The 25246-nt window shown below is 45.3% G+C and overlaps 1 protein-coding gene across 1 annotated transcript; it reads left to right on the top strand.

Annotated features, from left to right (window-relative positions):
- The first annotated feature begins 1116 nt into the window (after positions 1-1116).
- Positions 1117-25045, top strand: FBXO32 (F-box protein 32). Its single transcript, XM_083868901.1, has 9 exons — positions 1117-1394; positions 4358-4470; positions 6169-6218; positions 6837-6929; positions 13802-13895; positions 14723-14907; positions 17807-17989; positions 19168-19311; positions 19990-25045. The coding sequence occupies exons 1-9, from the start codon at positions 1279-1281 to the stop codon at positions 20077-20079; spliced, it is 1068 nt and encodes a 355-aa protein (XP_083725027.1). The 5' UTR covers positions 1117-1278; the 3' UTR covers positions 20080-25045.
- The last annotated feature ends 201 nt before the right edge of the window (positions 25046-25246 follow it).

Genomic DNA, 25246 nt, shown 5'->3' with positions numbered 1-25246 from the left:
ATATGAAAATAATTAGCTCTGAATGTAAAACCATAGCACATATATAATAATAGATATACACACATTATATATAGTATATATGTTATATATTATATATATTATATAGACACATTATATGTATATATACAATATATATATACACACATATAATGTAAAGACATAGCACATAAATATCATATTTTATAAATATATATATACATATAATGTAAAAACATAGCATATGTATAAAACAAATACATAAAATGTTTTATATACACGAACCATTACAAGTATAATATAGATACATATAAAGCATACATTCAGAAAACATTCCGTATTTTTTTTATATAGCGTTCTCTACATAGAATCAATATGTAACATTATATTTATTCTGTTTTCACAAGATCCTACACTGATGGCTTTTAAAAGAGACAGGAGAAATGCTGTGTCTGCCTTCCCCAGCACTTCCTTCTCCCTTCCTCCGCTCCTGCAGGCCGGGCCCCACTGCAGAGCTGCCCAGTGATCCTCATTAAAAGGATGACGGTATTTCCAGTGACACGGATCTGCCCGGCTTAACCCCCTTCGCAGGGCACCATTTCGCTTCCCTGTGTTCCTATGAAGACGGTTTTGCAATACATGTATTACACTATTATATACTATTATATGGTACAACACTGCAACACGTAAATACCTAGATCGCATTTAAAAGGCCACGAAAACATGCCTGCATAAGTATTTGTATCTTCGCACCAATGCCTCGAACATGGGAGCCCTTGGCAGCCTTGGGAGTATGGCATTGAGATAGGCATGAAAGATTATTTTTACGTTTGTTTGCGTTCTGCACTCAGCGCTTTCCACGCACAGAGCGCTGGCCGTGCAGGGGCCTCACCCCCAGCCCAGAGCTCCCCACAGGCGCGCGGGGCTCGAGAGCGCGCCCAACTGCGCACGCGCAGCGCCGCTGGCCCCGCCCCCTCCGCCCCCGCGGGCGGGGCCTGCCGCGATAAACACGGCCACGTGCGGGGGGGCGGGGCCGGCCCGCGCTTCCGGCAACACGCGCCCGTCGCCGCCGCATAAATAGCGGGGAGCGCGCTCGCCGACACCGCTCTGCCTCAGCCGCCGCCGCGGGTACTGCCCTGGTCTGCCCCGCACCGCTCCGGGGACTGTCCCGATCTGCCCCGTTCCGCAGCGCTCCGGGTACCGTCCCGATCCGCACCGCTCCGGGTGCTGTCCCGATCCGCACCGCTCCAGTCGCCGCCGCTGCCCCCAGTGCCAGTGTCGGTCCCGCTCCGCGCCGTGGCCATGCCGTTCCTGGGGCAGGACTGGCGCTCCCCCGGGCAGAGCTGGGTGAAGACGGCCGACGGCTGGACGCGCTTCCTGGACGAGAAGAGCGGCGGCTTCGTGGGCGACATCAGCAGGTACCTGCGGGCGGTGCCGCCAGGGGGAGCCGTGCCGGGGGCGGCGGGGGCCCTGAGGGGCGGACGGGGCCCCGGGCCGGGTCAGAGGCGCCTCGGTGCCGGCGGAGCGGGGCCTGCTCCGGCTGTCCCCGGCCCTGCCGGCGGAACGGCTCCGGGCCTAAAGGAGGCTGTGAACGGGGGTCGCTCAACCCCACATCCCTACGGAGACTGCTCCTCCCCAGGCGGGCCGCCCTTAGGGCTGCGGAGGGTGACGGAAAACCGAGGAAAAGATGAAATATTGAGCTGCCTCGCGGCCGGAGAGCTGCGCCCCCGCCGAGCGGCTGCTGGGGGCCCTGGGGGTGCCTGCCCACCCTCCTCCGCTCAAAACAACCTGGCTCGGGGCTTCCCGCTCTCGGCCTGGGGAGGATGATGTGTCTGGAGCCATAAATCTTCCCCGGGCCATGAGTAATGTACCTGACGTGCCGCTTGACTAATCTGGCTGCAAAACATCAACAAAGCCCCGAGATGGTGCGGGCAGGAAGCTTTTTGCCGCGCGTGGGTGTCGTGGGCCCGGGCCAGATCGCTCCTGTCAAAACCGAACTTTTTCTCACAGAGCTGCGTCTTCTCCTCAGCTGTGTGCTGCCGGGGTTGGGATTGCTGCCTCCGGGCCGAGGGATGGGCCAGGGATACCCGTGACAAAGGGGCTTGGAGTAAGAAGGGATTTGCTGTGAGCCGCTGCTGAGATGTTATTTGGCAAGGAGGCTTACGTGGCAGGTATCTCCTGCTCTCTTTTATGTAAGCAAAAATCAAGTTTAGGCTTTTAATTTGTAAAGAGGTAGAAAAATGTCTGGCTGATGGTAGTGTGTTGGGAATACTGAGTTTAGTATAGGTTTCAACATCCCTTTTCCCATTTAAAAGCAAGGAGGTGACATGCTGGCCCCGGCCTGGGGTCCTTGCAGTGCCAGGTCCAGGTGCCCAACTGTTCAACCTGTCAGGATGCCCTGGAGAAGTGGGTGGAAACCTGGCAGTACATAAACAGGGAAATAATCTGCCTCCTATGCTGGAGTTCGTCCACTGCTGCTGTTGTTGTGGTTTCAGATTACAGAGTCATTCAGTAGGAAGTCAACAGGCAAGGGTGTGCTGTTGACATGTGAGATTTAAAGCAGATCCATCTTGTGCTCTCGGGCTCAGATTCTGCCAGTGCATGGGGCGTGTTAACCTGACCCCCTGTTGATTTTGTGCAAGCATGATAGAACATGAGCTTGGATATTCCAAACCAACTTCTTCCTTGCTGCCATATTATGTTCTCAGGTTTTGGTATCCCCAGCAGGAAGCACCATGGGGTACACGAGCAGCTGAGATGTTCTGCTCTCAGGTTTAGGTGGCTCCAAGCAAGCTGCAGCTGGCAGAAGTGTCTGCTTCCCCAAACTGTTGTTTCTGTGAATATTGTTCACCTTCAGTGCTGCTGCTCTTCTCCTTCTGCAGTGCTGTGGTGGAGCCTACAGCAGTGGTGCTTTCTCCACAGCTCAGGTGCCCTGCAAGGGGGATGTGGAATAGGAAGGGAGAGCTGAGGGTCATCGTGTCCTGAAACTGGGAAAGGTTTCTTCCACCTCTGGGGCCATGTGCAGGTGCCAAACCAGAACACCCATCTGGGTCATGCCAGAGGAGATCTGGGTTCCTCTTGGGGCTGAAACTCTGACTTGGTCACTTTTGCATATGCTGATGGCGTGGCCATGCAGACAGCCAGTGAACAGGACGAATAAGAAGTCTTGTCCCACAGGTTTCATTCCTTTGCAGGAGGCTGTGCTGAATAGCTGTCAGAGGTGTGTTTGGTATGCTGCTCGTGTTTGGGTTTTGTTTGAGACTAAGCAGTGTAAATACATGGCCTGTACAGGAAGCCTCCTGGCTGCAGAAGGGTCCTCGTGGCTGTCTCAGAGGAAGCTTGCCCAGGGCTGCAAGCAGCAGGAGCATGTTTTGGCACCTGTCTGAGCCACAGCAGCTGAGAGGTGCAGTGAGGTGCCTGGGACCCTTTGAGTTTAGGCCTGCAGCCATGCTTCATCCCTTGCGAGCTGCTGAAAGCAGTGGGGACAGCTCTGTTTAGTTCCCCTGGATGCCTGGCCTGCCTTCTCCCTGGCACCTCTGAGGCCCCCTGCAGCTCTGGGGAGCAGGCTGTGTGCTGGGCCTCTGCTGGGAGCCCCTGGTGGTGCTGCCCTCCCCTGCCACCCCCGGGGATCTCTGCAGCAGTGCTGTGGCTGCCCAGGGGCTTCTCGGTTTCAGGTTGTGGCTTGGGTCTGCACAATGTGGGGATGTTGGTGCACAGCCTCCTTATAAGTAGCCTTTCATTGCCCTTGAAGGAAATGAGGAGTTATAGCTCCCTTCACTAATAATATAGCTACAGCAGAGCTCCAGCAGAAGCAGGCAATGGGCACAAGAGATCCTAGCTGTTAACTTGTGTAGTCACTACTGTGTGGGGTCTGGAAAACCATCATGAAAATCTGAACCTCAGTTAAGCTTTTCCTGTAAGCTTGCAATAGTATTTTGTGGGAACTCTTTTGTTAATAAGTATTTTGAGTACATATATATGTCTTCAGGGATGTCTAAATATGTCCTTCTGTAGCAGTCTGACTGGCTCAGAGCAATCTGCTTCCTACACTAGGAGGATATGGTGTTACTTAAGGATAGAAATAGGTTAAAGAGTGGAAAAGAACATTGCTCAGCAGTGTCCCAGCACTAACTGTGTAATCTGTGTTACCTGCTCCTGTCATGGATATCTCAGCTAGGCCAGAATTGAGGCACCAGAGGTCCCTTTAAAAATAACATTACTGGATGTTAAAACTGTCTGCAGACTACTTCTCAGGGGCAGCCTACAAGGAGGCAGCTTTGGAGGCCACAATAAAAACCTGTGTATTTTCTCTCCTTGCAGGAAACACAGTGTTCAACAGAATGCAGAAATAAACAAAATCCTTTCTTTGTGTCATTCACAGCTTTTGTAAAAAAGATGATCACAACAAAGAGAATATCTTCAACAGCATAAATTATGATGTTGCTGCCAAGAAGAGAAAAAAAGATCTGCTGAATAACAAAGCCAAGACTCAATGTAAGACATCTTTTTGGACTTCTTTTTAAACAAGAGTTGCTGCAGAAGAATGGAAAATGCTTCATATCTATGTTTTTTGCACAGTGCATGAAGAGCCTTCTAGAGTCTTGAAGGGCTTTGCGCCCATGTTTGACCTAAGTAGAGAACTTGGATACAATTTAACATGAAGATTTATGCCCCTGTTAGTAATCCCTGTTCTGAGGAGTTGTGCTTTTTGTGTTCAGATTTTTGTCATTTGTTTGTCAAGAGGGTAATTTTTTCCTATGGTACATTCAAATGAACCAGTTCCAGTGTTTTCCCCCTGTAGACTTCCTTGTGCACAACAGGCTAAATTTGTTCTTCCCTCCATATGCATGTTGAGCACTAATCTACATCACTGGAGGCTACAAGCTTGAATGTAAGCTTTGATCCTATCTCTGTGTGCGGAGTGCATGAAAAATGAAATAAGATTTCAGCTCACTCAAAACAATAGAAGGCTTGAAGTCTTTCTGTGTGCTCAGTGAGCAGCCGGGGTCTCAGATGGGGCCCTGGGGGAGGACCTGGGGGGCCTGCAGGGACAGCAAGGTCTGCATTGCAAGATAGGTACTGGAGTTACATGTGAAGGCTGCAAATATAAACACACCCAGAGGAAATGAGTTACAATTCCCACACTGCTATTAACTCATTGTGCATCCCCCAGGATTTTAGAAACTGTTGCCAAAAGTTGGCCCCTCAGTGTATTCAGTTCTCTGAACAAACAAATGTTACCATGACAATTTTTGGCTGGCTTCTGCTGTGACCTACCATTAAAAAGGGCTTGATGCAGGGTCAGCATGCCTGTAACTGAGACTGGGTCTGTCCTTGGACTTACAGTACCAGGCAGAAGTACATTCCATAGCTTCAGTTCATTAATTTACAGGTTGCTCCAGGAGCTCAATATTTTCTTTATGGAAAGGAGTCCAGCAGGGTGGGGAGGAGAATTTATTTTATGCTAGCAGTTAAATTGCCAGTGTGTGGTGGAAGTAGGGTCAAAAGCCCGTGTGAAAATGTAGTGGGAGAAGGACTGAGTAGCATGACTGCTTGTAATACAGGCTCTTTTGCATACAGAGTTACCAGTGTGTGCTGGGTATTGGCAAGTTATTTTGGGGAATGGAAGGGACAACTCCCATTCTGAGGGAAGGGAGGGGCAATTAGAAATAGGAAAGTTTTGGTCCCACATAGTTTTTTCTTTTTTAGCAAGTTAGCTGCAAGCATAAGCATGCTCCTCTGAGCCTGACCTCACTGCTAAAAGCTCTCTTACATGCCTGGTGTCTCATGACATTTTTGCTCAACTTCAAATTTGACATACAATCCCAAGCCTGTAACCAAGGTAATAAATAGTTAATAAAATCAATAACAACAAAACCTGGCTGTCAGCCACACTTACTGTCTGGGACCGAAGAAGAGGAGGTGCTATGGTATATCTGTGGCTGGCAGATTAAACATTTACAGTCTTGAGCTGTGTCAATGTAACAGAAGCCATTTCTGAGGCTTAGGGCTACAGTCTCAAATGAAGCTGTACAGAAACAAAGCAACTCAGTAAGTTGCTAGGTTTGATTTCCAGTGTGGTGGTGTAAACAAAATAATTTATACTAAAAGACAGAGAACTGTATCTCTGTTCTGCTCATAATGTTCACTGAGATGGAAGATTAACTGAGTGAAATGTCTTTGTCCAAACAGATTTCCACCAGGAGAAGTGGATCTATGTTCACAAGGGAAGCACAAAAGAGGTGAGTGCCTCTACAGGTTCTTTGTTCTCTTTTCTACTGATTTTTACAAACAGTGGAAGATCTGGCTTGTGGTTGGAATTTCAGTAATGATTTTAAGCCCCTATCAGGGATCCAGGGCTTGATGTACAAGGCTTTGTACATGCGTTTAAAATATGACTTGTTTGCTTCCCTCATTTAAAAAAACAGCCATTTGCAGGCCAAGCCATAATACTGTTCTTGGCTTTCACCCAGTACAGTCCTAACATGGAAAATCATTGGAGTTTATCACAACAGCTTGCTTGCACTCATGGAGAGAAGGGCTGTACGAGACTGCTCTGAACTCACACTGTATATTGAACCCCAGGAATGTGTGGCTCATTCTCACACGTAAATTCATGGGTCATGAGCAGAGCATGGGTCTCTCTTGGGAAACTGCCACTATCTACACTGAGCCATGCCCACTCTAGATGTCAGTAAGTGTGGTTCAGTGGGAGCCAGGCCTGCCTCCTGTGGCTGGGGGCTGTTCCCATGGATTGCACCCATCAGCTTGCTAAATCCAGTTGCTCTGGGTCAGGTCTGCCTGGTGCTGTGTGGACTCAAGTGTGCCAAAACATGACCCAGAGTGTTTTTCCTTCTCAGCGCCATGGTTACTGCACCTTGGGAGAGGCCTTCAACAGGCTTGACTTCTCCAGTGCTATCCTGGATTCCAGGCGATTCAACTACGTTGTGAGGGTGAGTCAAAGTCCAGGGTTTATTTTGATGTGATGGTGGTAGAGGCTCTGAGCTGAGCACCAGCTGGATAATGGGAAGCACTGGCAAAGAGGAGTTGTCTGAGTATGCAAGTGGGTGTGTTGGACTTTTCTTCATGGAGTAATACATGGAAGTTATGTGTGTGGATAGATGCCCAAATCTTGTCTTTAGTTTATTAAAATGGAAAGAGAGGAAAGTGATGATAATGTAGAAGATGAGCTGTCCTTAGCCTAGCATTCCTACTACTTTTCAATTGTGTCATTCACTCTGAAACCCAGAAAGCTTGGCTTTTAATTCCTGAGTTTTCAGTTCAGCTTCTGAAAAAGAGCATGGGCTCTCTGCAGATGCCACAGGGAAGTGGAGACCTCTTTGCCCCAGAAGCTCAAGTCTGAGGAGCTTTGCCTCCATTGAGGTGACACAGAGGAGACTCAGGGGAGTGGAGCATTTTGAGAATGAGGAGATGGGCTGAACCTCTTGGTGGCACTGATCTTAAATTCTCTGTTAAGGATCATGTTTGCTCTTAATCCTTTGTGACTGGCAGTGGTTTCAGTGGATGAAACATTTGTTTAGTTCTGACAGCATTAGTTAATAAAGGAATCATCAGCTTCATATTTCCCCTGCTCTGGCTTTGCATAATAGGTCAGGGCTTCTCTTTTGGCTCAGTGTGGCCAAGGAGGTGGTAGTGGTTGGGGCACCCACTGTCTCAAGGGCTATGGATGCTTATGTGTTTATCTGCATGTGGTCTGCAAATTGATCTTGAATTTCAGAATGCTTAGCAAGATTTGGAATTCAATAAGGTTTAAAAAAAAGTTAACTTGATGCTGTTTATGAACAGCTCCTTTTTGTGTCTTGTGAGCAGCTGATGGCTTGTGAGGCAACAGCTGTTCAGGTGTTAGGTTCTGGAGCAAGCAGCAGTGGTATTGCTTTCCCTTTGAGTCAAGTGTCATGAGAAGTGTCTAAGGAAGAAATTATCTGGGCAGGTTCACCTTGATTTGTTCACCTAGGTTATCTAGGTGACAAGTCACCTGTGGAAAACTCTGTCACCCTGGGAAGGATACAGGCACTGGGGCTGATGACCCACTGGCTGTGTAGGAAGGGCACTCACTTGGATGTTGCACTACAGGAGTGGTGGCAGGGACTGGGGACTCTGGGGGAGGCAAAGCAGGATCTGAGTCATGTAAACTCAGGCTGGCCTGGCTCTGCTGATCTTGGGACAACTTGTTTTTCCTGCTTTTGCAGAAGTGATCACCAGTGTTGAGGTAGTTGGTGTTTCCTGATACTGGAGAAAGATATATATATATACACACACAGCCGTGTCATCTTCAGGGGGATTACTGGAGAAGGAACAGTTCATGCCAAGGCTATAACCCTTCAGTCAAATATAAAGAAGGAATGTAAAATAAAACTTGTTTAGTGCTGCAGATATCCCTTTGGCAAACTTTCTTAGGACAGTGAAGAGCTCCAAAGGCTGCTGCTAAGCATGGCCTGCCTCAGGTCATGCTGTGCCACTTGATGGGCTTCTGCTGCTTGGCCCAATGTGATAGATGTCTCATATGGGACTGCAGTGGTTGAACAGAAACCCCACTAAATTGTTTGAAGAGGAAATTTAAATTTCAATGAAGTCAATGTGATCTGGTGGGGGAACTCAGGCTGACCTTCTTCTCTTTTTCTCATGAGGACTCCATACACAGCACATTTGGGATGCTTCTATCAAAAACAACAGTTTTGGAAGCTATGCAAGCTGACATGCGTCCTTGTTTCTACAAATTACCTCTCTTCTGAGCTTTTAAGAGTAGCTTTTCCCTAGTAGCTTTACAGATACAGTACTACTGAGAAGTATGAAGCTTTCTAATTGAGGTTGACTTGTGGTTTGGCAGTTTAAAGAAGATATTAAACCTGGTACCATGGATCAAATTGTAAAATTGACTTCTTAAAATGAGAGGCTTGTATCAGCCAAGTCTTCAGTGGATAGTAGTTCATAAAATGCCTTATATGCTAGATTTACTCATGAAAAGCTCTCCCTAGATGGGGGTCATATTTATGGTCCTTTGCAACTCGCAGGCCTCCTAGAGCACACAGATGGGCAATCTGTCACATGGAAAATGCCTTGAATATTGGCAGGCAAAACATTTTTCCCTTCCTTCCCTCTCCTTGTTCTCTCTAGTTCCACTCCTTGCTCAGGGTATCTGATATTAATGTCATGCTACTTAATTCATCAAGCAACTGCTTTTCAAGGAGGGTTTGGACTTAGAGGCTGGGAAAGACTATGACTGTGTCTGTAGGGGAAGAAAGGAGAGAAACAGCTGCAGGTTTGAGGTTCTGCTGCCTACACCCAATTGCCTATAGAGATGAGCTGCATCACTTCCTGGCAGCAAAATGGACTTTCAGGCTTAACATGAACTTAGCTTTCTGAAGTTAAGTGAACAGTGCTTAAGTGTCTTCAGTGCTTGTTTTCTTGTCACAGAAGTTTCTGCTTTAGATACACCCAAACTAAGTTCTTGGAGTTTCTAATGGTGCACAGATAAAATGGGCACCTCATTCAAATGGGGTGGAGGTATGAGCTGCAGATATTTTTCTTGGGCAAATACCATCAGCTGGAGCCAGTGAGTCCATGTAAGTGAAGCAGAAGAAATTTTCCTCTAACATCAATCTTACCTTGATGGTCTGTTGGTACAGCTCTGAAAGTACCGAGTTATAGGCATTGGTGCCATGACTTGGTCCTTGCTGATCCTTCAAATTAGTGCATCTGCTTACATGCTATGGAACAATCAGTGTTCCCTTTTTAGAGCTAATAAGGTAGTATGTGATTGACCCAGAGGACCCAAACTGTTGTTGATCTGAAGCAGCCATGGTAGAGATTTAATGAAAAGACTGGAAGCATTCTGTAAGCATAATTAATGGGAGCAGAGACAAAGGTGCCTGTAGCCCAGAAGCTGGTTTCCCTTCAGGAACACTGTGTTCAGATGACAGGTTTTGCAAGCTGCTTCTTCAAAAAGAGATTTCTCATATGGTTGTGTGGTCTCAAGGGAAGGTGCTGTTTCTGATCATAAAAGCTTAGGTCAGGTTGAGCTGCCTGGGCACATCTCTTCTAAAATAGCACGATCTAGGTTGTGTGCAGCCTTCTAAAATAGTCTCTTAAGTTTGCTTCTTAAGTTTTAATAGAGGTTAGCTCCAGGGGTGCTGGAATTATGCTGTCCTGAAAGAATATCAGCTGGATGCTGTCTCATGGAGATCTGTCAGCACCTGCACTGTAAATCATTATAACTCGCCTTGCTCTTGCTCCACCTGTCAGCTGACAGCCCGTGTGACATTTCAGCCACTGTGAGTGAAGGGCTGTGAGAGCAAGGTGGGGCTGCAGGAGGAATTTTTAATTTTTTTAGCAGTCCAGATGTGAGGAGTCATATCCCCAACTCTCAGGAACTTATGGTTCCCCACACAGTGCAGTCCAACTCTGATATAGCTGACTTGAGGTATGCAGCGGGGAATTTATACTTCAGTGGTTTAAAAACTTGTGATTTTTATCACTACAGAGCATTTCCCTTCTTGAGTCAAGGTTGTGCTCAGCAGAGCAGGACTGCTGAGGATTTTTTGGCTCTGTGTGCTGTAAGCCCCAGCAGTGGTTATTTGGGGTATGGATTGCCTGCATACCCCTGGGTTGAACCAAGGCTGTGGCCAAAGTGCCATCTGGCTGTAGCAGGTCTCAGCAGTGCTGCACACAGTAGTCGTGGATGCACAGCAGTGTTTTCATGGCCCTGAAACAGGGGCCCTAGTTCCCTGCCACATGGCACTGTTCTGTTTGCCTTTTTTTTTTTTTTTTTTTTTTTTTAACTTGTGCTTATGGGAGGAGAAGGAGCTGCTCTGCTGCTGAAGCTGAGAGGTTTTGTTGTGCTGCCTGCACCTGCTGGTGGATTTGAGTAGGAGCCCCACTGCACTCAGGGAAAGTGAGCAGGTTACTGCCCTGCTGTGGAAGGTGTTGTCTCCTGCCAGCTTTGCAGAGGCTCTTGGAGATGCCTACTGCATCTCTTGCCTCTTCTCTCTAGTTCTGGCAAACCTCTGATAGCAAACAAAATAGGGAAGGATTTTTTTAGTGGAGCTACCAGGCCACCTTTCTCAACTTCTGAGGAGCTGGAAGAGTGAATTTGGATCTAACACCCTGTTTTCCAGAGGTGTTGCAGGCTTCCCAGCTCCAGTTAAAATCGGCTGGAATGCAATTACTTAGTGTATTTGAAAAGCAGACCTTTTAAAATTGCTCTTAACCTTTCCCTGTGCACTCTCTCCTACCATCTGTCCCTCTCAGTTGAGTGTGGGCTGGACTTAATGCAGCCACATCATAACACACGCTTGCAGCTCTCCAGTCTTTTTACCCTACTCAGCATTAACCTGAATTCATTGGTCTGCTTCAGTCTGTATTATGTAAGTGGCAACATTGATTTATTTTTTTATCTTGCTGCAGACCCCAATTTGGCAGTCCATTAACTGAGACCGTACTTGATGTCTGTGCCAACACTAGAAGACCCCTAGTACACTGGAGCATGTGAGGCACAGATGAACTGTACTGCTTACCTGGTTTTTGTGTATTATATGAGCACAGAAGAATAAAATACGTCTTTTGATTTGGAGGGCTAGTTAGTTGCTTCAGTCAGTGGTCCCTGGGGAGTGGAGTAGCCCTGGAAGTATTCACAACGTAGTTTTCATATGGAATTTCATCCTGTGTTTATTGCTGTAGGAGAAGGGAGGTGACACATGATATCTGAGCTGGTTCACTGAACATAAATTGAACCTTGATAAACACAGGGCAAATTTGAATCTGTTTCTTCAGCTAAATTAATTTTGTACCAACCTAGTGTCCTTCAAGGAACTGAGATTTTTTTCTTCTGAAAGAACGGCCCTGGTATCCAACTCCTCTGATATTACATTAGATGATGCTTATTGCTTCATGCATTTTGGGATTTTTAGTAATGGGCACAATTGCTAACACCCAGCCTGGAGGAAGCTGTCTCTGTGCCAGTTCCAGAACAGTGCAATCTGGAGACAGCAGTTGTTTGTGCACAGACAAGCTGATCTGGGTGCATGTGTGGCCAGTGTACAGATGGAGTCTGGCAAATTGATCACTATAATCAAAGGTCTGAAGGCTAAACAGTTTAGGGTAAGCAGAGTATTACAGGCTACTGTGGAACGTTGGTTGGGTTTTTTTCCTACTTACTCATCCAGTATTTCAAAAAATGAAGAAAAGACCTTTTATAAGCTTTTCAAACATCTTGCAAACTACCTTGTTTTTAGCAGTATTTAGTTATTCTGGTCTCATTTAGCTGATATAGCCAGAAAATCCACTGATGCTTGTGCACCAAATATTACTTAACTCTTGTGCATCTCCTGTTTCCTCCAAACAAGCCAAGAAAACAAGCAGCCTGCCCTTGACAGGAGTTAGTGCAGGTCTTTTTTCATCTTGGGTTTTTTTTTGGTCATGTGAGGTGCAAGATATTAATAGAATGTAAACTCAAAGCCATCTGATGGTGGTGTTGGCCTGGATATTAAACAGAAGAAGAGATTGGTCACTGGAGGCGACTTCAGTGCTCCTAAGTGGCAGTCACATGCCAGGGCCCCAGATGAGCAGGGCAGGCTGCAGTAATACTCTCCCTCAGCTCCCGCTCCATGGCAAGCTGCCGCTGACTTTTTGGATGCATTCCTGTCATTCTTACAGCAGGGCAAACAGTTCAGCTCATGACTTATCAAGTCCAGTCAAAAGCCATCTTAGTTACTTGACACAAGTAACTAACTACACCTTCTCTGGACTCTCTGTGGTGCCAGCAATGGGATACTGGAGCTGCAGATGATAAAGGATTAATAAGTTGGTCATGCGGCAACATGTTGATTGATTTGTAGCATAAAAGGTTTTTCCTTTCTAAATTAAAACAGAAGGCTATGTACAGCCAAAACAAATGGACTGACACGTGGGCAGTCTGTGCATTTATATAATGCTGGGGGAAGGGAAAAAAGGCTTGTAAGATCACAGGCCACATGTTCTGCAGAACATGTTCCATAGGAAACTTCCCCAGCTGTGGCACAGAGATGGGGAAGAGACAGTGTCCTTCCCTGTGGGAAATGCCCCCATTAACAACTGCAGCCCAAATTCACTGTTCAGCTTGCTCAAGAGTCAGGAGGTCAGTGATGGGAAGTAAACTCTGATTGAAAGTAAAAGCAAGATTTTCATTAACAAGTAAACAGGGGAGACAGGGAAGGGTGGTTTGTTATTGCGGTTGTTAGAGCTGAACAGGGGAGGAAACTTTGGGAGAGAAGGGGTTTGTTGTGGGGAGGATTTTTGTTCTTCCTACAGTACTTAACCTTTCTGTCGTAGCAACAGCGCTCTGACAAAACCCATGCAACCCAGGAGCTGACGTAAATTGTGGAGTCTGATTCTCATTAATGGTCCATCAATAATATCCTCATCCAAACAGGCATTTGCTTGTGTTCCCTTAAGACACTGCTTGTTTATGCCCCAGTAGAGGATGGTGACGTTGGCCCTTCGCTGTTCCCTCAGTGTGAATAGCAGCTGTCAGTCCAAGCGCCACTGTGGTTTCTCTGCATCTCTGAACCATGAAGTCAAGTTCCCTCTCCCACCACACTGAAGAGAATTAAAATACCTTTTTTCCCCTCACCATCAAAAGGATGGGAGTTTAATTATTTGGCCTCTGTTCTCCTTCCCCTTTGCGTTACTTTGCTCTGTTGTTGTCTCCTTTTTATTTTCAAGCAGCAAACAAGTCTCTGGACTGTTTTGCTGTGTCATGTGACTAGGAGTCAAGATTAGAAAGGTATCTCTGTGCTCTAAGGCTTGCGACTTCTATTTTTATCCACAGCTGTTGGAGCTGATAGCAAAGTCTCAGCTGACGTCACTGAGCGGCATTGCCCAGAAAAACTACATGAACATTTTGGAAAAAGTGGTTCAGAAAGGTAAGAAACGGAAACGGTGAAGGGGAGTCTGATTTAATCTGATGTACTTTGGTGAGCCACATCCTTGAGAATAGTCAGGTAATACTGTATGGGTGAAGAGTGGCACCACTGCTTCTTTCTGTAGTGCAGTTCTGCTTCCTTTTCCCTCAGTGAAGGAATGGGGGGAGGGGAAGAAATGTCTGTAGTCTGGTAGGTACCTGAGAGGTGACTCCTCCTTTCCCAGCTTTCCTCACTACCATCCCATCTACATCCTACTGAGTCCTGTTTCTGACTGCAGAGGATCTGGCTGCTCCTGCTCTCAGCCAGGCATATCTGCAGTCTCTGCTGCCGCCTTGTTGGCAGTGTGCTGTACCTACTGCTCCCACTGCTCTGGAGGGGTGTCTTCACCTCTTCAGAGGAATGAATTGTGGTGGACATGTGGTACTTCCCTCATGGATGTTTAGCTGTCCCTGAAGCCTGGGCATTGACAGCAGCTGTAATTATACATAATGAGAAATGCACATTAGCTGGGGTAGATGTGGAAGAGGTGCACATAGATAACTTCTTGCACAGTATCAGGGGAAAACTGGCCAGTTGCCAGTGGCTGGAAATGGGAAGTGCTGCAGAAATGGCAGATCTCATCTGCTTATCCTGGGAGGCTCTTTCCATCTGCTGTCTAACCTGCTGTGACTGGCTAATGTTTAAGTGTTTTTCTCTAAAAAGGAGAGCACAGGCTGTCTCTCTTGGCCTGTGAAATTACAGCAAATAATTTGACTTGCCTGAGAAACATGTTGATTCAGAGAAGGATTTTGACAATTCTATTTTTAACCTTTCCTGTTCTTCCAAAGTCCTTGAAGATCAGCAGAACATCAGGCTAATACGGGAATTACTGCAGACCCTCTACACATCCCTCTGCACGTTAGTTCAACGAGTTGGCAAGTCTGTCCTGGTTGGAAACATCAACATGTGGGTGCACAGGATGGAGAGCATTCTCCACTGGCAGCAGCAACTGAACAACATTCAGATCACCAGGGTAAGCACAGATCCTGAAAGCTACAAATGTTGTCTCCACCATGAAACTTTTTTGTGTTAATGGCTCTCATTTGGGTGACTGCTTCCCACTCTACTCCCAGTGCAAGCACAGACTGGAAGGACCTGGAGTTGTCAAAATAATTGGATACATTCCTAGCATTACTTGACTCCCTTAATTCAAACTCAATGTACCTAACCCAGGATTATGCTCAAGGTTACTGGTCACAGACTGGCTTGACTCCAGAACAGCTGTGAAGTGCTGTGTGAACAGAGCTGGACAGAAAATGGTGTCCCCCTCTTCAGTCCTCAGAGGCCAGGCCTCAGTGTGAAAAGTCAAATTGGGCTTTCTCAAACTGAGAAATTGCCTTCAAAACTCGTTTATCTGACAGTTGAGGTTTTTAGAATTGCTTAATCTGTAAATTAAATGCAAATTTTCAAATAGCTGCATGATTTCATGCTTCCTGGCTGAAAATACCAATGATTCTGCCAGTAGTCTGGAGCTACCTGTTCCAGCTGGATGAGTTCTGCTTTCACAACATCTGTTTTTTTCAACAGCATCTGTGGGGATGGGAAGGATGTGTTAGATGATAAATTTCTAAACTGGCTTTACATGGGAATCAAATCTGATCTTGTTGCATTTCACCCAATCACAGCAGGTTTGATGTTGAACTTCTGGAGATCATCTGGTCAAACCCCTGTGCTCAAGCAGGGATACCAACAATAAGTTACCCAGGGTTATTTATGCACCTTTTTTTTCCTACCTCAAATGGATGCTTACTCCACTGAAATGCTAGAGCTTTTCCCCCCATGCTGATATGTATTGGTGTTCCCCTTGCAGTCTTGAACTCTGCCTATTCAGACAAAAGTGCATCAAAACATTGCTTGTGAAAGAAACTGCCTTTTATACATACTTGCATAGGTTTGCAGACACTTTTTATAAAATAAATAAAATAGATGTAGAGCTTGCAAAAGAAAAAAATCATACCACTGAGTGATAATAACTGATGATAATTTCAGTTCAAGCTGGTACAAAACCAACTGAATTCAGAGAAAGGAAGCAGCTTAGGTCTGTGGCCAGTTACTTATGGTGCAGTGAGCTTCTGGTGTTTCTGAAGAGGGAAGTGTCTTGCAGCACCCAAGACCTAAATCAGTTGTTTTTGTTACAGCTGTTTTTAAAAAAAGACAAACTTCTGTCCAGAAAAATGACAGCATAATGATCTGTTCTGGTCTAATCTGTGTTCTTTCTCCAAAAAAAGTAATGCTTGAAAGGTTCTGGAAAAAAGTACTGAGGGAAAAGTAGTAGCAGATAAGCTTTTGGCCTGATCCAGAAAACCTGCAAGGATTTGCTTGAGTCACAAGTTTTTTTCAGAAAGAGATAAAAGTGTGAGCTTTGGGTTGGGGTTTGTTTGTTTTGGTTTTTTGATCCAAGAGTCTCTGAGCTTATTCTTGCCTATTGTGCCCTAGCGAAGCTTATATGTAGACATAATTCAGAAGAAGGCAAAATACAGCCTGGTAAGGAAGAGCAGTGGGACAGGATCCAGGGGTCCAGTGCATTCATCCTACCCCCAAAAATGCTCCAGGCTGTCATGGGAAGGGATGTCCTTTGGACACTGCAGAGACAGTTCACTCCTGGAGTGATGGTGTCCGGTCTGCCTGGGGGATGGTGATGCAGAAATGGATGTTTTGCTCTGGTCCTTGCTGGTACTGGGCAGCGTTGCTGGTCTGGGCAGGCCGGCACTGAGGCGCTGGAGCTGCTGCTGTGCAGACATACTTATTGTTCCTCTGGAGTCTCCCATGCCGTGGGATGCCTGGAGATGGGACCATGTGATTAAAAGCAGCCTCCTGCAGAGTTCCCCTGCTGCTGGTGGGCTGTGTGCTGCTTGTTTGAAACAGTTAATAGCTCTGCCAGAGATGAGGCGGGTACTGTGACTCTGCAACTTAAAATAGCAGCATCTCTGTGCAGGGTAAAGGATGAACTTGGCACATCTGTCTAACATTGTTTCTTTGTTGGAGCCCAATCCTAGAAGCTGCTTTTTGCCTTAATAAGGCTGGGGCTGGTTTTGAAGCTGCAGCTGGAGCCCAGGTTGTGGTCCTTGCTGATGCCTTGCTCCTGGACTTCCCTGGAGTGCAGGACATGCAGATCTACTGTGGTCAATTTGTCCTGGAGCTGTGCCCCATGTGGGGTTGCAAAACAATCCTGGACCCTCTGGAGGCTAAGCAAAGGTGGATGGGAGGTGTCTTTTGTCTCTTTAGGCTAGGATCTGCTTTTCTGTGGCTGAACAGCCTGGAAAACAGAGCTGTGGCCTGTGGGAAAGGGGCAGGTCTTTGAAGTGTTCCCAGAGGAAAAGCTAGCCCTGCCAGCAGTGACCTGGGAACCCATGCTGTGGGTACTCACCAGCCACTGCTGTGGTTGCAGCAAGATCCTGTGATGACATAAGCTAAAACACATGTCAGGAGAGCATGAGATTCCCAGCACTGTGTGTAACCAGAGCTGAACTTGAGAAGTAATGCCCATTTCTCTTGTGCTGTAGAGACCTGGATGGACAATAGCTGATACCGTGATACAGCCAATGTCCTGCTGTAGTGAAAGCTGATGGTGATACTTCAGGGAGCAGAATCTCATGAGTATGGATGTGGGGTGGACAAAAAGGAGAGAAGGAGGCTTGGACTGCAACTCTTCTAATTATTGTACAACAGATACATGTGCTCTTCCTTTAGATTATCTCAGTGTTGTGGGGTGGAAGGTCAATTTCTATGTAAAATGTCTCCTTTATTTGGAAGAGGGAACTGCTGCTTTGTTCTGTGTGAAGAAGTTTTTTAAAAAGCAGTAGCTATGCTGCAAGCTAGGATTTCTTAGGTTTTCAGCTTCCTGGGAGCTCAGTTCTGCCTGTCTCTTCCAGCCTGCCTTTAAAGGAACCACGTTCACCGACCTGCCGTTGTGTTTACAACTGAACATCATGCAGCGACTGAGCGACGGGCGGGACCTGGTCAGCCTGGGCCAGGTGGCTCCTGACCTCCAGGTGCTCAGCGAGGACAGGCTGCTGTGGAAGAAACTGTGCCAGTACCACTTCACAGACAGACAGGTATGAGGAGAGGTGCAAATTGCCATCAGTTCTTGCTGTAACCCCCCCAGAAAGAGTCTCTGCCTTGCATGTTCTCTCACTTGGCTGCCTCTTGGATCTGAGGGCTGTGCAGCAAGCTGATTATATAGGCTGGCATGAGAGTGGCTGTGAAGATGATTTATATAGAGGGTTTTACATGCCAGAGCAATGATTCCTGAAATAGGAGCTTGAGGAATTAATAATACACTGAACTTGAATCTTAATCCAGGTGGGAATAACTGCATGACTTGCAATTGCTCCTTGCCTCACGTGTGTAGGGAAAACGTGCAGGCAAGCTCTAGCAATCACCCTGATGTCCTAGGGACTGACACCCTTGCAGAATCTTTGTGGATGTGGTCCATGAGCTGTACTCTCTTGCCCTTTGGAGCAAGAAATCCCCTCTGAGCTGTTCTGTGAGTGATGGGATGGTATCTGGAAAGCAACCCTGCTGCTGCCTACTTGGTACCTGTGTAAACATCTCTGGCAGGCTGGTGATCATCTGGGATCATCTAAACTTAACAGCAAACAAACAAAAATCCCTCTCTGTTTATGGGTGAATGTCTGGGGTGTTTATACTAGACTTCTGTACTTCAGGAACCATGTGCTAGACTTCTCTGCTGACTTGGCTTTATTTACTCACTCTGAATCTGACTTTGGAAGTGACTCTGGAGGAGTTATTTCTATTATTAAGTAAATTCAAATCCAGCCTCTGCAACTAATGAACGCTAAAAGAGTGATATGTGTCTCCCAAGCTAATACAATAAATCATTAACTCTTCAAGAAAAATACCTCAACTTTTACAACTGCTAAATGCAACTCTACTTGCTGTGCTGCCAGCCAGAAACAGTGGTCAAAGTAGTATGAAATAGCTCCCAGAGATTCAGGCTTCCTACAGTGAAGTTGATGAAGTGGGAATAGACCTTCATAATGGTATTGAGTGAGGCTGTTCCCATCAGGAAAATGCTTATAGCATATATTACTCTTATAGAAGTAAGAGCTTTTTAGCTCAAAGCAGCTCAGTAGTCTTCAAAGTAAGAAGTTGTTGCAAGGGAACTGTTATGGCACTGGCAAGGTCGATGTGTGAGGGGGAGAATGTTGTGTGTTGAACAGAACAAATCTCTTTTTTGACCGGCTGTAATTGTGTGTTTCTGTTCTTTAAGATTCGCAAACGTCTGATCTTATCTGACAAAGGACAGCTGGATTGGAAAAAGATGTACTTCAAGCTCATAAGGTGTTATCCACGGAAGGAGCAGTATGGTGACACACTCCAACTGTGCAGGCACTGCCACATCCTTTCCTGGAAGGTACGAGGTGCTGGTGGGACAGACTTGATTGGGGCAGGAGCCATGGGGCATCCAGTGCTTCCTCTGATTGCAGCTGGCTTAGGGTGTTGCAATTTGTTTGCCTGCATAGTCTAGTGAATTCCTCCTACATCTTAATTCTCCCTCAGTTATTAAGACCCTTTCATCTCTGTGCTTCAGAGACTCCATCTTTATCTTGAACATGAATAGTGTCCATTGGGGCCAGAGGGCTGGAAGATGGGTATGGTTTTGGGCTGCCTGCAAGAAATCATTTTAGCACTGCTGGCAGCTTCCTTTCCCCATTATATGGAAGTGGAGGTCTTGGCAACAGGATTAGCTGGAATGAAAGCTGATGGCTGCAAAACAGCTGAGGACAAAAATCTGCTGACCACTGTGGTGATATGCAAGGCATGTCTCTGGGTTTAAACTGTGGTAGCTGATGGTAGACTCTAGCCTGTCTTCCTTGGAAGAGGGGAAAAGAATTAATTGGATCTTTGCTGGTTCTTTTTTCGATGACTTGTCCCTAAGATTCTAAGCCCAGTTTTGAGCTGTCTGTTGTTCTGGGCTCTGCTCTACCTATTAGCACGTGGGATGTCTGGCAGAGGGGCAGTGCTAAGCTGGCTGATGCTTTGGCACCCTTTCTGCAGCCTCTCTAAATAGAATTGTTTTCTCCTTTCCCAGGGTACTGATCACCCCTGCACAGCCAACAACCCGGAGACTTGCTCCACCTCTCTGTCACCACAAGAGTTTATCAACTTGTTCAGGTTCTGAACTTGGGTCATGCAGCTTATGCAATTCCTACAGGACGCTTTGTCACAGAGCTGGGACACTCCATTTGTAAATATGTACATATTCATGTTTGTTTGAAGCTCCTGAGTCAAGGAACAAGAGGATCTCAGAAGAAAGGTGAAGTTGCTCACTGACATGCAGCACTTAAAGAATACAGACTTCCATAGGACTGGTGTATAAATACAGCATGTTGTACAGAGTCCCTTTTTTATCTGATCAAAGTACAAGATACAGGGCAAAAAAACTCTCATTGTTTGTTTCTAGAAGTTAAAAATGAATTTGCCCCACATCCATTTGAGAACTCTTTTGGTTTGTTTCTAATAGACAGAAAGCAATATTAGGCTAGGACTGTTGTACTGTTCTTCCATCTGGTTTTATTTAGCATACATATTTATAAGTATGACATGTTAGAAATATTTATGAAAAATATCCCTGTGACAAGTTTAATAATACTTTCGTACTTTTAAAAGGACACATTCTGAAATACTTAGGATAGAACTCTAGCCTACTCGCGAGACAGAATCGCAGCATACCACTTTCTACCTCCAATAGATTGAGTACCTTTCAAACAAGAATCCAGTGTACAATGTGAACTTTTGTATTTTGTACAATGATTTAAAGGGAAACGTTTGTGATAGTAAGCATCTTTTCTTGTATTAATGCTTACCTCTTTACATTAGTTTTCTTGCTCTCAGTGCTTGAATGCCTAGATGATAGGCACCATATGAATACCTAAGACTTTACTCCATCCTCTTTTTAAGTTGTTGGTTTTATGGAAGACTATGCAAATGTGAAAAGAGAAGACAAATGGATGAGGATTATCTATAAGGGAGGAAGTTCTATGATAGGGAAACAAAGGACTGGATTTAATCTCACAAGGTAAATTCTTATCTGCTTAATTAGGTTAATTGCACTAGTTGAAATCCTCAGTGAGGTTAGAATCTGGTTTTTCAAGCCAGTGTTTTCCAACATACACACTGCTTTGTGTTCCCACTGATGTCAAGTGAATTCAGTCATCTTGGAGCTGGTAAAATATGGGGAGAACTGGGCCACTGAATCTCATTTAATGATGCGGTTTTTATTCACTGGAAGAGTGGCAGCAGATGTATAGTTTCAGAGCCCTGGAGCTTAGGGAGTGATTAATATTTAGCAGTCACGACTTGGGTAAGCAAGGGAGTTCCAACATACTTGGTTTGGATATCTTTGGCTCTTTCTTCAATGATCCAAGGACCCTGGTCCCTTCCAGTGCTGCTTCCAGTGCTGAGCTGCTTTATGGATCTTCTGACCCTAACCCAGAGCTCAGTTTTCAGTCCTACAGAGTAAGTGGCCACTTCACTGTGGCTGTGATCTGGCTCACTGTCTCCTCTGTTGCATACAATGCTTCACTTTTCTCTACAGTGGAGCTTGAAGAATCCAGCTTATACATAGCAATCTGAAAACCTGCTGTGGAAAGTTTTTGCTGTTTATCAGTAGATTTCCTCTATAGCACTTTCTCTGTGTATGATGTAAGCAGGATACCTCGTAAGGATAAATATTTAGTGGGTTGTGTGTGACTATGTACAAAAATTTTGAGGAAAAGGAGTACTCAGGACAATTTAGGAAGAACTACTTGAGTTAATTATTGTTAAATATGCTGTTTCTTTTTTTACATTTTTATAACTGACTTTGAACACTTTTCTGCAGCTGTTTGTATTTTAAAATGACAGTATTTGCGTTTTTGCAAACTAAATCACTTTGCATATTCTTGGAAGAGATGCAAAAAAGGAAAAAAGCTGCCTATAGATGGAGTAGTGGGAAGAGGGGAGGAAAACAAGGAAAATGCTGACAAGAACTGCCCTTCTCCAGCTGCCTAACAGCAAATCCCAAGTTTTTGCTCTTCCAGAGAGTTCTGTGAGCCTGTACAACTCTTAGCCATAGCCCAGAGCTTGTCACTCTCCAGAGATGAGGGGAAAACACATGCAGGATAAAAAGCTTTATCTTGGTGTTGATGCTTCATCAGTTTGACTGCTGGTAGAAAGCATAAGCCTCCTGATCACACTCATGTCAACTGAAAGTGATTTAACAACTGCTACCTTGGAAAAATACACTTGTGCTTGTTTTGGGGATGTTTGCAAGTAAAGGAGGCCAATTCCTGTTTTCCTTCCTGTGTTGATGGCAGCGGGTAGACAAGGCTGAAATCTGGCTTCGTGAGTGAGGACATTGAGGAGTGAAACTTGCAAGTGAAGTGAGTGAAGCTTTGCCACTGAATTTGGAGAATCCTGTAGCTCCTTTCTCCAGCAGTGAGAAGACCTGTCCCCCTTGGCATCTTCTGTTTCCAGCTCTGACTTGAGGCTGGTTTGTTTTGTAGTTTTGCCTCTGCCACCCACGGTGAGCCAACCTGTTGTGATGGGGAGGCAACAGTATTTTGGTATGAAATGCTGCAGCATTCTGCCTACTCTGCATCTGTGCTTAGCACTTACCCTCTGTGAGATTGCAACACCGAGTGAATTTTAAGCTCAGGTTTGAATCTGGCCTGCTGCATTCCTTACAAAAGAAGATGGAAATTCTCAACGTTGAGCTGTGATTTGGGAACATCTTTGCTCCAGCCATCACCTCTATCAACCTTTCACTGGCCTCTTCTGCCCAGAGCCCATGGGTCATACTGACAACCTATTTATAAAACTTACTGCAATTACTGTGTATTTTATTTCTTATGTCTGTAAGGGTCAGAGTGCTGAAGATGATTTGTTATACATAGACACTTGTCAGTTGCTTGTGTGAGGTCTTGGCATATTGCTCTCAATGTCCAAACTAGCAGCAAGCTGAGCAACTACTGAACAGAAGAAAAAGACTAAACAAAAAGAAACAGAATAAGCCTTATTCAGTTACTGCCTCAGTTATTACCCTCCTGCTGCAGCTATTGTCAAAGATGGCCTTGGTCTCTTTGGGGGCCTATTGTTTCTTGAGTGGCTGGTACGGGGAGATGTTGCAGAGAATTCAATACTCTTGGTTTGCATTTAAAACAAAACGCTGTTGCATCCAAGTACCTTACTCTAACCATTTACAGACAAAGCAAGCAGTATTTTAGTGGTGCGAAGACATCTGCTTGGCTGAGGATGGCAGAGTAACAAAACTGACAGTGATATCAGGGGCTTCCAGGCGGGCTGGTTTAAGGCTGCTCTCAGGCAAAAAGGACCTGAGAGTCCTTTCTTTTGTGGCAAAGCTGCTGTGAAGGGGAAAACAGAATTTTGCTTGTGTTTTGGAAATAGAATGTTCTTTTCAAATTACATTTTACCTTCCAGTTAGTTGATGTATTTCCATTAGATATGCATCAGTTCTTATACTTGGAAGGGAGAGCTTTTCCTCTCTTTGGGGTTTTCTCTTGCCAAAATATCAAAGGAAATCTCATTGTCTTTAGAGGATATATTAAGTAGTGCAACAGCATAGAACATGGTGCTGTGAAGAGGAAAAATAGATCCATGCCAGGGACGAGGCTTAGGAAAGGAGAGCTCCCAGAGATCTGTTTCAGCTTTCTAGAAGAGGCCAGTTTTTGATGTGGTGGCCATTTCAAGAGGCAAGATTTCAGCTGTACATACCTTAAGCCATTTATACTAACTGTGGTATGCTGAAGTTTGATCATAAAGTGTGTGTACCTCCTCTTATATTTTTTTTGTTTCTTTTTTTAATTGTGAGAGTTTCGAGATCCTTTATTATGTAAAGTGATTAGGAAAATGTGTATTGCTCTGAAGATATTGCTTTGTATGTAAACATTTAATTGCACCCTGCCACTTTCTGTACATGGGAATATATTTTACATTGTTTTTCTTTGCCCCAGGTTTTAAACTGTTTGTATTCCCATTTCTGTTTGACTTCAATTGCCTTTGTGAAGCTGTCACCTTCTAGAACATACACAGGTACTAAACCAGCTTTTCCTGCCCAAAAAATTCCTAGGCCCTTAGTTGCTAGAATTTCATTTAGAGCAGGAAACATTTCAAAGCCTATGTGTAGCAAATAAATCAGATGTGCTTTTCACACTGATCTCCTGCTTGGTACAGCAAACCAGCATTGTCCTCTGCAGTTTTCCTTACAAACATGTTGCACATCTTCCATGTAGACCAGCACCTTGCCAAAAAGACATAGCTTTAAATTAAAATGCCCCTCTTTGTAGCTGGCCTGTTGGCACAAGTGAAGGCCCTGTGGAGCTGATGGCTGATCAGGCTGGTACAGACTCACTCCCTCCTCCAAGGTTTGGGACTCTGGTGTTCTCCTTGTGCTGCTTTCTCAGCTCCCTGCCTGTGCTGATGCTGGTTCCAGGCTCTGAAGGTGTGGTCAGCCATTCACAAGGCTGGCAGCCTGTGGCTGCCGGGCTCTGAGTCTTTACCAGCACCTGATTTCTGTCCAGTGTCTTGCTCCAGTGATTTTGTTGGTAGCAAATCAGCTTTGCAGGATCTGGCCCTGGGAGAATAAATCCATCTTGTCCTTGACACATGCAGTTTCAAGCATATGATACTCTTGACACCAGAGAAATTCCCTCTCTATTGACCAAGTGTTGCTGCCTCTCCTGGGAGGGCAGCTTAGGGTGGAATTTGTCTTTCTTTAGCTGTCCTTTGCTGCACAGAATGCTAACATGTCAGCTACCAAGAGAACATTTTAATTTGAGATAGAAAATACGCTCATCTTTAAGAACTAATCTACAGTAATTATAAATACCTACTTATATATGGAAGAGAGTGTGTGTTCTGCTTTATTTTTCCTTGAAGTTGTAATTAGAGATGATATGAAGTGAAAGGCATCCCTTACATAAGACTTGTTTAATATTGTGTGGTTAAAATCCTTCCATTATAAATTTGCACACTTTTTTTTTTCTTTCCTTGCATGTTCAACTGATTTTTACAGCTGTTCTGTGCAGACAGTATTTTTGTAAAACATTTTTGACACTGAATTGCAATAAATGTTCAAACAATGTGAACCATGGAGTTGGTTGTCTCGTTGCTTCCAAGGTGGTGACCTTATCAGCCTTGAGCTTCTGATGACTGTAAGCAGAGACTCTTCTGCAGGAACATCCAGAACTTGGCTCACTGTCCCAGCAGAACATCCCAGATAGAGCTATTGCTTCATATTTCAGAGGGAAATGGGCCCTCACTTCTAGCAGGAACAGTGCTCACAGGGA

Source organism: Zosterops lateralis (assembly GCF_965231275.1).
Source record: "Zosterops lateralis genome assembly, chromosome: 1".
NCBI lineage: Eukaryota > Metazoa > Chordata > Aves > Passeriformes > Zosteropidae > Zosterops > Zosterops lateralis.
Note: the sequence above shows the minus strand (reverse complement) of the source record. Positions and strands in the feature narration are given on the sequence as shown.

What these genes read in the sequence shown, in the direction of transcription:
- FBXO32 (XM_083868901.1), top strand. Translation starts at nt 1,279, where the DNA reads ATGCCGTTCCTGGGGCAGGACTGGCGCTCCCCCGGGCAGAGCTGGGTG. An exon ending in ACAAGGGAAGCACAAAAGAG is followed by an intron (nt 6,219 to 6,836) that starts GTGAGTGCCTCT and finishes TTTCCTTCTCAG; the next exon opens with CGCCATGGTTACTGCACCTT. An exon ending in GGAAAAAGTGGTTCAGAAAG is followed by an intron (nt 13,896 to 14,722) that starts GTAAGAAACGGA and finishes GTTCTTCCAAAG; the next exon opens with TCCTTGAAGATCAGCAGAAC.